At 43.3% G+C, this 13,231-nt stretch overlaps 1 protein-coding gene across 2 annotated transcripts in view; it reads left to right on the top strand.

Annotated features, from left to right (window-relative positions):
• Positions 1-13,231, top strand: part of col4a2 (collagen, type IV, alpha 2) — a 41,606-nt gene that overhangs the window by 5,528 nt on the left and 22,847 nt on the right. For both annotated transcript variants that reach the window (XM_011607892.2, XM_011607885.2), the window contains exon 5: positions 8,260-8,340. In XM_011607892.2, coding sequence (XP_011606194.2) covers positions 8,260-8,340 — 81 coding nt within the window. The remainder of the gene's footprint in view (positions 1-8,259; positions 8,341-13,231) is intronic.

The following is a 13,231-nucleotide window of genomic DNA, read 5'->3' as shown; positions in this document are numbered from 1 at the left end:
GGAGGGGGACATGCAGAGTGCCAGTGGGTTGATTGTGGGTAATCACTGGTCATGGATCATTTTCATTCCCAGACGTGCATGGCCACCGTGTACCACTCTCCTGTTACTCACCATCTTTGTGTTCGCTCCACATTAAATTGCTCGTCTAATGTGACGTGATGTCATGTAATTACTGGCAATAACCTCCAGCAGTTTAACCTGAGCTGTGTTTGATTTGGAATGAGCTCTGCTCAACTCCTTGTGGATATTTGCAGACCTTGTCCTTTGCAATTCGGAGTGCTTAATGTTTGGACATGGTAGTCCCATCAGACTTGGCTGCAGGAATTCCAGAGCCTTCCAGTCCTCCCAGTCTCAAGCCCTGCTGTCCAGCTCCAAGCTTCACTTCCTTTTATAGGCTCATTCTTGCCACTTGTTTCTCATCCTGTAGTCTGTCCCCTCACTCTCTCTCGATCTCTCTCTGGAAGGGACACTTGGCAGACAGTCACTCCGCTCTCTTTACCCCCCTCCTTCCCCCCAATCTCCCGACCCCATATTTCATCTTCCTTCACGTGCGTTTCTGGTCGTCTGTCCCTCGTCAGAAGAGGTGGGTTTTCTCAGTGAGCTCAGACGGAAGGATTGTTTCAGCTGTGTTTACACAGAGACCTCCCGTTCTCACAGAATTGGCCTGGTTGGATGATGTGCCTTTGGTTCAACAGGTGCCCACATAAGGTTTGGATTTCAGCTGATATGATACATCATATCCATTAATGCAGCACTAGGATCTCTCATCACGCAGGATCACAGACGTGATCTCACCATGTTTCGCTCCACATGTCCTCTGAGTCGGAGACACAAACCATTTATTCCCATTCCAGCTACGACCTAATTGACTAGAGGGAATTAAACCGTCACGGGAACATTATTAAAAATGTTAAAAGTAGACTTTGTGATAACATAGCTGTTTCCAACTATCCCCAGTCCCTCTGACCCCTTTTTTCCACAAATAATATTTCCAACAGTTATGACCCCCCCAAAAATGTAGAATCATTACTTTTTTATATTCTCAAAATATTCATGCTTGTGCATAGCCAACATCGCCCTTGCTTCACATTTCACATGCTTAGAGTTTAATATGTAATATTTTATATGCATTTATTTTTTTTAGCATTTTATTTATCTAGTTTTAATTTTACATCATTTCTTGAAGTGGTTGAAGGAGAAACACAGCCTAGTGGTACTAAAATTATAACTAGAGATAACTGACATAATAGAAACAAAAGAAAATGTCATAAAAGCATTCAACAAAGCTGTTGGTTGTCTCCCCTTATGGCAGCCAAGCATCAAACCTTTTTTACAAAAATAATCTTCCTTCTCTGATGCAATATCTCAAAATGTGCACTGAAATGAGATAACAGCCTCCTAGCTACTGATGTTATTCCCACCATCTGAGAGGAACCTAAAGCAGGCGGGCCCTCAGAACTCTCCACGGGTCACAGATCCTCCCATCTGGATGCCATTGATCATCTGATTAGAGGCGTGAGCAACAGATCTGTAAGCCAAACCAGATCAGACAGGGTGGAAGTTTCACACTAGCCGCCCCAATTTAGCTCTAGACTGCCACAGGAAGCATTCATTAAAAATGTGGCCCTCTGGGAAGCACAGTTGAGAGACTGTTTAACTCAAGGAAGAGGAAGGTCCGACTGTGTCAGGATCTGGACTGAACAGAAACCAGAGTGTGTTTTTACTGGAGCCCAGCCAGTGAAGCACATTTGTCCTGTCTCTTTAAGGTTCCTTTGCTCTCGTTCTCCATCAGCCTGAGCACTTGGCAGCCTGTACCTGGACACTTGATGACTCTCCTATCTTCCTCAAAAGAGCCCTTTATAAGAAAAAGAGGCTGCTTACACAATAGAGGCAGCTGCTAGTTGTTTTTTTATCTTAGTATTAGTTCCCAAGTATCTAAGTGACAATTCCCAAGAAAATTACTATAAATTTGTACAGTGTAGAGTCTTACTCTAGAGTTTAATTAACATGATTATTCAAAATGATCAGTTAAAGGCAAATCAATGTCACCACGATGAGTATCCCCAACCTACAGGTACTACAACTCGTTCCCATTGTTAAAAGTAGCCTCTGGATTTTGTAGGAATAATCCTCCAATTCCAAGCGTGCCAGGAAAGCCATATAAATGTGACACTCGGAATATCTCTCCAGATCTGTCAGCTCTATTATGGCTGGCGGGAGAAGTGCCCTTATCTTCATAATGAAGGCTCATGAGACATCTGGTGTTACATCGAGCCACACTTCAGCAACAGAAAGTGCGCCAACACAAACATGGTGATGTTTGATGTTTCGCTTTGCTGCCCATGTTAAATATACTGTGAAAGTGTTTTTTCTGAATGTTTTGTGGGCAGATTTGTATCATCGTTAAAATCTGATTATTTGATCCAGTTCTAAAGAGAATCTGTCTGACATGAGGTCTGTACAGAGGTGTAAATAGTCACTGAGGACACTTTTATGTTTTCCAGGATTATTAGGTTTTTAAAGTTAGTTTGCTGACCCACAAGTTTCACTTCACTTTCCCAGTTCAGGTACAATAATCATCGGTGAAAGCTGAAAATGCCTTTAAACTTTGAGAATTTGTTCACAGCTTTTACATCCATCTCTGATGTGTGGTTAAGGCTAGCGAATAGAGGATGATGGGATAGCATCATATAGTAAGAGATTGAAACATGATACATGACACCCCTGGTTATAATCTGATGATCGATTAGAATAATCCAGTCTAATCCACATTGATTTGTACAGTATGCTCAGCAACAACAGTGTTAGCTAGAGTAGGGTACAACAGTAGAAGGATAAACAAATGACAGAATTCTCATTCAGGGCCTGTGAATGCACAATGAGAATGATTTAGTCTGTATTAAAATGTGAACAGTGAGGGAGTTAACTTAATCTGAGGGGATCACCTTGTCCCAAAGTTTTGGGGGCCAGCAGAGTAAAGGCTCTATGGCCCCGTAATGGATTGTGAAGTTTGAGTAGGTGATTTATTTCCTGTGTTAGCTTTGGTAGGACACCATTTTTGTTACATTTCATTATTAGCTTCATTAAGTTTGGTCTGAACGCAACGTGTTCCACAGAATAGAAAGACCCCTCATCCTTTGGGGCCCATATACAGTATATAGTGTCTAAATTACAGGGGCAGACTAGCTCATGATTGCTCATGATTGCTTAATATTTCACTAGAAATCTGTTTATAGTCCCACTGAGTCAGAGGAACTTTTAAATTCTTGGGCGTCTTCAGGGGACCATGAATGTCAAGTGAAATGTTTCTAATGCTAACGCGCTCCAGCAGGCTAACAGGTGACCTTTCCATGACATGGCTCCCAGCTGGTAAAGGGAGCATAATACGCTCAGTACACACACCCTGACATTGACAAACGATACTGCACTTCATGTATGACCAAAGACAGTCCATACAGCATGTTTCCATCATGTGTTGAAACTGTCCAGGTCCTTAAAATTCATTTTTGACCTTATTAGTGTGAGCAGCTGTTGCCCCTGCCACTCTATTCTACTGCCATTATTTTAAAAATATTCAAAGGTCTTGGGCTTATTCAAGGACTTTCTCTTGATCTATGGCGCTAAGCTGTCCTTGGCTCATTAATGCATCATCCCCACAGCAGAATGTCTTCACGTTAGTTTGACTGGTCCTAAGTTAGGCGCTAATGGCGGCGCTCTTCTGGGGGTTTGAGGTATGGCAATGACAGGCCTCTTTGCCAAGGTCAGAGTTGGAGAGCAACAGGTCAGATCCATTATTAAGGTCACATGTTTGCTTGTAGCAGGATTTGGTTTCGTTTGACCAGCGTGTCCTTTTCAGTGCTTCACTTTATGTGCCTCTCATCTGCGTTGTCCTCCCTTTAGTGTGAATTATGACCGCATCACCACCAGTCTTCAGATCAGGCCCTCCTCTTGACCTGCAAATGTCTGGAATCCTTGTTCATTTGATACCTCAAACTAATAAGGCGCTCAAACAAGTGCTCTTAATGCTTTTCTGAGTCTTTTCATGTGTGAAAACTGAGAAACCAGCTTGTGTCTATCACCTGAGTTTGAAGGGAGTGACGGCTGCTCCCAATGCTGCCCGGCACCACACTTCATCTGTCATCTGGATGGTAAAACAACAACCAACAACAACAACTTCTGCCTGCAAATGGCTTTTAAATATTTGTGTTGCTTTTAAATATTTGTGTTGCTGTTTTTAATGGATTCATTGAGAAGTCTTCTGACACATAATGATGATATCATGACAACAACAGCATCCGTTTGCAAGGTTCTTCATTGATGCAAATACTGGAATCCTTTTGAGAAGCTTTTACTGGGAGAGATGTGGAATGTGCAGCTGTGAGGCTGCTTCATGGACTCCCATGTGTCTCTTTTTTTGAAGAGTTTGCTATTCAGTTAGGAGGAGAAGCTCGTGGTGGATTTTCTGGATTCCAGGCATGATGAAGTATCGCTCTGCAGAAGCCTAATGGATCATTTTAATATTTAGCTTTTAATCCTCCCCTGATCCTCAAAACTGTGCCCTTCAGCTGAAGTCACCTTCCTGCGTATTCCTTTGAATTCATAATTTTCCAAGTTTATTTTGTCCTGCTTTATTCCCGTCCTCATCCTGTCCTCGCGGCTCAGACGTCCTGTTGAGTTTGACAAGTGCTGAGAAGTGTTGGTGTCTGTGGGAAACCACCTGTGCACACAAAGTAGATGCTCTATGACCATGCAGATGCTCCCAGGGACCACAGACAATCCACACAAACCAGCTGGTTCAAGGCAAGATTTAGATACACTCATTCAACACTTCAGTTCAATTAATTCAATTAAGTAATTTACCTTGATTATAACATTTATAGACAAAGCCTAATGAGACATGACCTGATTGCCTCCTCTCTGGGTCGTTGTATAATAACACCAGAAGCAGAAGTAACATAAATTCTACACCTTTTATAAGCGCATGGCTAAAAAGGGAAAAAGGGACACTGAAGATAAAAGCCGTTGTTGAAGAGCATTGTTGATGCAGCTGGTTTAGTTCTGATGTGTATTAAAGAAGTTTGAGGAATATTCAGGGAGAAAGGCTCCAGAGCGCCCATAAAAATGCAGGGAGGAATCATGGAACAACATATATCAGTAGTTGGGCTGTTAATCTGAGCACTTCTGAGGACCAGGACTCGGAGGTTATCGTCACAGAACCCATCAATCTCCCCCTTATGGAAACAGTGGAAAAGAAAAAGGGAAACGGAAAAAGGAAGACAAATGACAATAATGGCTGGCTCATACAGTAAAGACCTCTTCACATAAACAGGGTGTGGACGCGAAAGGAATTCCTCCAAGTGACACAGCAGATTTCCTCCTGATGAAAAGTAGATCGTTTATGAGCATTAACTCACCTTTGATAGATAAACACCCTCTCATACTCTACCACTGAGAACACTGGTGTGCGCTCTATAAGGTGGAGCAGGAGTTGTGGTTCACTAGGATGTTTCTGAGGAGTGAGGACAGTTTTCACTGGTCTTCACACTTTCAAAGGGCTGTTTGATGGGTTAAGGTTACACCTGGGTAGGTTAAGGTGGGTAAGGTTTATGGGTTCAGGCATCTAGGCTGAGGCACTGGAGAATGGATTATGTCAAGGAAGATCCTCCCAAATTTAGAAGTAAAAAGTGTGTGTGTGTGTGTGTGTGTGTGTGTGTGTGTGTGTGTGTGTGTGTGTGTGTGTCTGTGTGTGTGTGTGTGTGTGTGTGTGTGAGTCATGTTTTCTATTTTATTGCAATTTTGAGGTAAAGCAGAAGCCCATGCAGGAATCTCCTGTCTCTGCTCTCCCCCAGATCACTGTAGGTGGTTCACAGGACATAAAAAATGATCAACAATGTGGAGCTGCACTGTAAACCTGCAGCCACAGATGAAGAGTCTGAATACGAAGGGTTTGAGCAGCTGAGCTGCTTTATGACTATTTCTCATTTCATTTAAGCTCCACTCTGACAGTTTTTATAACAGTCGTTTGATTAGCTGCACATTCTCCCTCTCTCACTCTTCAAACCCTTTCAGACAGCATGAAATGAGTTTCTTCCTTTTAGAAACGTGATGCAGGATGAGCTCATCTGTGTATCCCCGACAAAAAGGAACACTCTCTAAACGACAACTGGGAATATATCTTTGTCTTCTTCTTCCTGTTTCTGCGTCTCCCAGATAAATGTTGAGTCTGCTCTATATTCAGATTGGTGTGTTGAGTCTGGGAGGTGGTCCTCTGTCACACATCCCATGCTTCAGTCTGGAGGACCCCACATAGCAGAGCTGTGATCTAATATGGTTTCTGGAAAACTAGCTTTGTAAATGCCTGCTTCGGTTTAGCTGGTTCTATTCTTGTTGCTCCTGCTACCAGTGAAGCGTGGAGACAATCATCCCTTTGGGATTCTAACTAAAATGCTGTGGAGAAGTGTCTAAAACACCATCCAGCTTGTTGCTGAGGTGCACTGAGCAGTAAAACCTTGAGTCAATGTGAAAGTAGATGTAAAACAACAGGGATACTGCAGCTATTGTCTCCTGGAAGAGACTTCAGCTATTTCAAGCTTTTTAAGAGTAACCCTGAACGGATGGTGCCTTGCTCCAGAATGTGGAATTGTTTTCATGGGAGTCATTCCTTTGTGTGTTGCTCCGGAGATGACGCACTCTATTATCTTGGTTTTAGACTTCCACATCAGTGTGGAAAAGGTCATTCAGTGACTCTTGTACATCCTTATTTGTAAGATATAACCTTCTGTCTCCGTCTCTCTCTCACTGATATTGGAAGGATGGAGGGGGGGGGGGGATTTCTTCTCGTCACACAAACTTTCATCCAGTTTAGAATTAGAGATAAAAGAATGCTGTTTGTGACCAACTGACGTTCCCACTGCAGATTAACCCATCGGAGGATGTTTAGCTTTCAATTGGCTCTCAGATCTATTGAGAGTTAGCAAAGAAAATGCACCCTTGTGCATTCCATAGGCGATGGGAAGAGGGGCTTTTGTGTTCTGAAGATATGGGATCATTAAAGGACAGCGTCTGTAGAGTAAAAGAAGGCCTTTGTCCGTAGAAAGAGTGTGAATGTGGCCATTGTGGAAGTCCAGAATCTGCAGTCAAAGTGAGGAGGGAGAGTTATTCTGATTCTCGATCTGCCATTTTGTTGCCTCTGTTGGTATAAAGTGGCACTTTAGATTTTTTTTTCTAGAGGGGAAGATACAGGGAGGCTGAGGGGGTATTTGCTGCCTAAGCAGGCCATGGCATGGCTGTGTAGGTGGAGGCCGTAGGCAGAGACGCAGGAGAAACGTCATTATCATCTACTTGCAGCCTCTCTGCATATTTGCAGTCAAACTATGAGTCATGCATGGAAGTTAAAAACCACTGGAAGATATTTTTACCCAATTTTCTGGACTTGAATAAATGCTACAGCCAAATGTCTTATTTATCCTGGAATAAAAGCAAACAAACTGTCATCTATAAATAAAAAGGTACTAAAGAACATCTGGAGAGAATCACTTGGATAACTGAGGGTTCGATTCCATGAAACATTTCATGTGCGTCTGTACGGCAACACTGATACAACAGTTGTAAAGCAGCCGGATCTGTGTGAACGCTTGAGGCTCAAAACACCACAAAAGTCTCCTTCACTCCGCCTCAATTAGCATCTCCAGCTATCTCAGCCCGCTCAGGGTCCTGACACTTCTGACCCTCGGGTTGGGAAAGCCCAATTTTCTGGCTGCTCTCTTTGATCAGGCTGTGTCGACACTGATCTGTGGCTGACTGCGTGTCATCTCCAGCACAGATCGGGCAGTGGGGCCTGCTGCTGCCGCTGGTATGCGGACACCCAAAGTTGAAATTGTCCTCATCAATGGGGGTCCCAGTCTTTTCTAAAGAACAGGGTCTTCAGACTGTGACTCAGTGCGGCCACATCCAAAGCTTCCTTTCTGCAAACCACAGCAGTATACACAGGAGTGTCACAATTTTCCACACTCGTGCACCGCAGCAGGCTGCATAAACAAGTGGATAACGGACCACAGTTGGTCACACACACTTACAGTTCACCACCCACTGTGTCCCACCATGCATTGCAGGACAAGCACATGCATCCAGTGCATATCTGTGTTTGTACAAACCAAGTGGAAGTTGCGAAATGCTGGAGTTCTGTGTTTATGCGGCGTTTGACGGCTGACCTCCCCTCGTCCAGCTCTAACCATCATGTCTGTTTTTTGTGTCTGACAGGGTGGAAAGAAGCACAGTGGCCCATGTGGAGGAAGAGACTGCAGCGGGGGCTGTAAATGCTTCCCAGAGAAGGGTGCTAGGGTAAGTCTGAACTGTGCCGTAAACTCTGTGATTCCATTCGTCTGATACAACAAGCAAACTGTCCGAGGACAGTAAGGGGACTTTCATTGGAACTGGTCTCCATGGCAACTATAGTTACTGCCCAATATAGTTTAATAGAAGTGATGATCAATTGAGCTTTGATTGAATGATTTATCTTGCCTTTAAATCCTTTTTTATTAGTAGTTTTTGTACACTTTGTGATGGGAAATGTGTTTTTACAGATGGCGTACCACCTTGTTTTTTTAATGGTCTTTTCAATCAACTTTAATTTCTTCCTTTACCTCAAATAGTAGTCAAATATCACATTATACGAGTAGCCCGGTGGGAACAGCTACCATCTCAGCCTCCTTGAAAGTGTCACAACCATGCCATGAGAATATTTACTCATATAGCAGTTTAGCTTTATAGAAATACTTATCACACTTCCGTACAATCAAAGTGATGAAACTGGCACCATTAGGCTCAGTGAGAGACATCAGAGAGGAACAGTGGTGGGAGCCATTAGGGGCTGAATGAAAGGCTGGAGACACGGGAGGGCCAGCGGGTTTGAAGTCCAGAGACAGACGTAGACTAAACATGTGGTGATAACAAGCTCAGAGTGAGTGAGCCTTGGTCTGCATGACTAGACTTTTTTTTTTTAGATACATTCAAGATCCTGAAATAGTTTTTAAATGTCACCGTTTGTTTTGTTTTAACGGCCCACACTTCTGAAGTTTTTATCCTTACTGGTGTCTTACACTGGTTTATAGTGGGAGTGACAGATCACACATTAAAATTAAAGACAACGAAGAAGCAGTATAAACTCAGGCCTTGTCAAAAACACCAGGCCAGTAGGAGGCGATAAAGGCTGCAGCACTCATCGTAATACTAGACAAGGCCTCTCAAACATTCAGTGAACGTTTTAATTCAAATTGGCTTAAAAAACATAACACTTTACTTGGGACACAGTTGATTAGAAGTGGGCACTAGGAGGTGATAAATTATGGTGTGACGTCATTTTTGTGCCAGCCAACGCCACTCATTCACAGAAACACAATGTCATTGGGCTTGGCCCATTTTTCATGTTAACCTGAGCAGGATTATGGGTTCGGTTAGATCCGAACTCTGACACACCTGCAATTTGTTTGTCTAGTCTCAATTTACCCAGGAACAACCAGAGCTCTGAAAATGGAGCCAAAACACAAAACTGAACCATATTCAGTACATCAGAACATGGGGGAGGTCCTTTATACGACACGTACAAGTACAATAAAATGTGATTTGTTAAGAAGATTTCCCAGATCATAAAGGGACCTGTTCACGTTGGTTCTCCAGTCTTGTAAAAGTGCTCATAGGAGCAATAAACATCTCCCGTCAGCTGTGGTCAACTCGTGCACTGAAATCAACGCTACAAAAGTCCCCATTTACCAAACTGAGCAGCTCCTGTGGGAGGCATTCTTCTCAAGGATAAGATTTTCCTCACAGCTGAACATATGGCAGCTACCAAGAAGTTCCCACAACACTGCAAATATAGGAAAACCCCAAAAGAGAGAGGAAGTTCCACATTCCACATCTGAAGGCCTGATGACAGGCTCGGCGGATTACCTTCCTCTTCCTCCTCTTTGCTGTTGCTCCGTATCAGTCGCAGGAAAGGATGTCAAACACTCGATGTGATAATGGCGGTGCCCAGAGACACCACGAGGCAGCGGGCCCTTCACATCATCTGCACTTTTTCTTAGAAACAAGTCTGAAACCATTTTTGAATATTGTTACTGGAAGTAATAATGTTTTATTTTGCCGTCAGGTGCTGTCTTCCATGCACCACTGAATTGATGGGCTTATTAAATAAAAGGGAGATTGGGGTGAATTCACTGAATTGCTGCTGTTTTTCTCCGTATCCACATGATCCTTCCCTGGAGGAGAGTCATAGTGATGACTGCTTCCCTGAATGGGTCGGACCTTTTGCAGCTGTCCAGACTGGCTGTGACCTGATACAGCTGTGGCGATCAAGCAGAGGATGTTAACGTGTGATGGCGGCTGCGCTGCGTGTCAGGGTCTCTGAGCGGCTGCTATCATGTTCACAGGCGTCTCTAAACTCACTAGTGGCTCCATCACAGTCTTTTTTGATCTTCATCACATCTGTGTCCATTTTCTATGCATTTGCCATCCCAAATGGATGCTATCAGAGTGCACGTTTGGAGTTGGGAGGCTGTTGACTGTTGGAGCGAGCATGTTAAAGTTATTCATGGAAATGATAACACATGAGGTATGTGCACGCTGTGTACAGAGTTCCATGTAAAGCCAACCTATGATGACAAACTCAGCCTGCGATTTCTTCTGCTCATTCACCCTCTTCAGAAAACATCTGGAGGCTTTTACTGCAGCCTACCACCAGAGGGCAGTCTCTATGTTTTGGCCTTACATTTGGAGGGAACTCTAAAATCTATGGTTTTCAATTTGTTTACATTTAATAGGTTCATTTTTTGGAGTTTCTTGAAATGTTTCACATCTTATTCTTTTGAAAATCTAATATTTTTTTATTTATTTTAAAGATGTGATGAAACTGCCGCATTATGTGCACTGAAAGATCGAAAGATGCCCCAAAAACCAGAACGAAGCAGTTCATGGAGGCAATGAAAGAATTATGGGGACTTTTAGCATTAGTGGAAAGTTCATAACAGGAAAGAATTTGATCCTTTTCTCAAAAGACACAAAGACATAAATCCAGGCTGAGATGGGAGACCATGTCCGAGAGGGTGAATGAATGAAACAGATTGTTTGGAGGGGGCTCCGCATATTAGCGATTATGCCTTTTCCCTTTTCTGCTTTGGTTGAGAGCAGCGTTTTGGCGAGTTCCAGCATGACCGCCCACTCCCCTGGCAGAGAGCTCGGTGCAGGCGGACAGGAAAATATCAGGCTTCTCACAGCACTCTTCCAAATGTCCTCCTCTTTCTGTACCGCTAGATCAGAGGTGTCAAACTCAAATACCCAGTGGGCCAAAATTCAAAACTGGGACAAAGTCACGGGCCAACATTGATATTTATTGAAAAAAATCTTCCTCCAGCTATAACAGGAAACCTTTTGATATTTATATATTTAGTAAAATACCAGCTGGCCAGCTCTAATAGTCAATCGGTATGGTTTCGCGGGCCAAATATTATTACATTGCGGGCCAAATTTGGCCCACGGGCCAGAGTTTGACACCTAGGCGCTAGATGATTCAACAACAAAGATTGTCCATAAACAACAAAGCAGAAAGCGCGCAGTGTATGCAGTCTCTTAATCTGAAGGGCTGTTTTATTTGTTTCCTGTTCTTGGAACCACAAAAATCATAAATAAATCGAATACCGGCATCGAACTGCGCTGCAGCTCTGTTATGGTTCTATTAAGCAGAGGAAAAACATCAAAAAGGACAAACGGTGTGATGCTGTTCTGGGAAAAGCTGCCGCTGCTGATGTCGGGCAGGAAATGACGCGTCTCAGGATACTGAGCACAATGACAGCCCACTGATCTCTTTTATAGACGTGGAGGGTCCCTGTTTTGTGGGAACATTTATTGGGTCAGGATGTCGCTAAAAATGGCGCAGATTTCCATAGCAGCACCATTTCCTGTCGTGTTCGCTGATACAACACTGATTCAGGAAGGATCAAAGAGAATTTTAGAATATGATAAATACTGTATGTATTCACTTAAAGGTGCTGGTGGGATATTCTCCAGGTTCTGCTTTTGATGATAACAATGAGGTTATTTCACAACAGCTCAGCACATAAAACTGTCTCTGAAAGCTCTTTTGTTCCTGGCAGCGGCAATTGGTCTGAACGTCGTAATTTCACTTTGGCAACTCGTGCTTCTAAATATGCATAAGACTTTTCTTCTATACGCAGTTCGGTCCCTGAATTCAGCCATATTTCCATCCAGGGGTCTGTCAGTAGAGGATGAGAGATGAGCAAGAAGGACAGCATGTTAGCTGCTCCTGCATAGTCATATTACTGTGCTTAAAATCCTCAACCCGTCCTAAGACTGGATCTGGGGGGGGGGGGTGCATCCACTTGATGAAGAACTACATGTAAACATGTTGGACGGGACTCAAAAACCTGCTGCCATCACTAAAGCTCCTGGACTGGAGTCCACAGACGTGTTTTTTTTCTTATGTGAAAATTAAATCTGAGCTGCAGGGAGACGGGTTTGGAGAGGAGCCCAGAGAAACATGCTGCAGACAGCTGCTTGTTAATGTGCCATGTGAAAACGGGTAAGGCCTGGCGCAGGGAGCTGCTGCTACACATCCATCCTTTTAAAGATCTCAGCCACTGTGTGAAGTTAAAAAAAAGAAAAGAAACTCTTAACAGGGCTGTTAAAGCTCCACTCCTTCCACCTTCCTTGCACGTTTTAGGTCCTCCTGGACCCCACATAACAGCTAATGTGGAATTTTTCTAAAGCGATAAAGAACTTTAAATGAATAAATGGAAATCCAGTGCCAGGCTTAAAAACCAACGTTGGATGTAAGAACAAAAGTAAGCAGTCACATCTGACTCAACTTAAGTTGTTTTACTGATGACCTGTGATAACGGAGGTAAAGCCCCAGCAGTGAGGAACAGGCAAGAGGGTGAACAGGACAGAATTAGAGCCTCAATGCCTTCCAGTTACATTTTTACCAGAACCTTTTATTAAAGAAATCACAAATTCAGCTTCTCTCACTCAGGCTGGAGTCCAGATCTTCCTCTTCACTCTGTTTTTTGCCCAATAACTCAATAAAATAGGTCCAGGTCATCAGCCCTTGTGACCTTCTTTGATGATGTTTGTGCCTGTGGGTGCAGACTTTTTTACATCTGACAGTTTATCTGAACAACATCTGTTTAGTAATAGTTGGATATTAGTTCCATTTTTAAGTGCT

The sequence above is a fragment of the Takifugu rubripes genome, chromosome 1 (genome assembly GCF_901000725.2).
Source record: "Takifugu rubripes chromosome 1, fTakRub1.2, whole genome shotgun sequence".
NCBI classification, from domain to species: Eukaryota; Metazoa; Chordata; class Actinopteri; order Tetraodontiformes; family Tetraodontidae; genus Takifugu; species Takifugu rubripes.
This window is presented reverse-complemented; position numbering and strand designations above follow the sequence as displayed.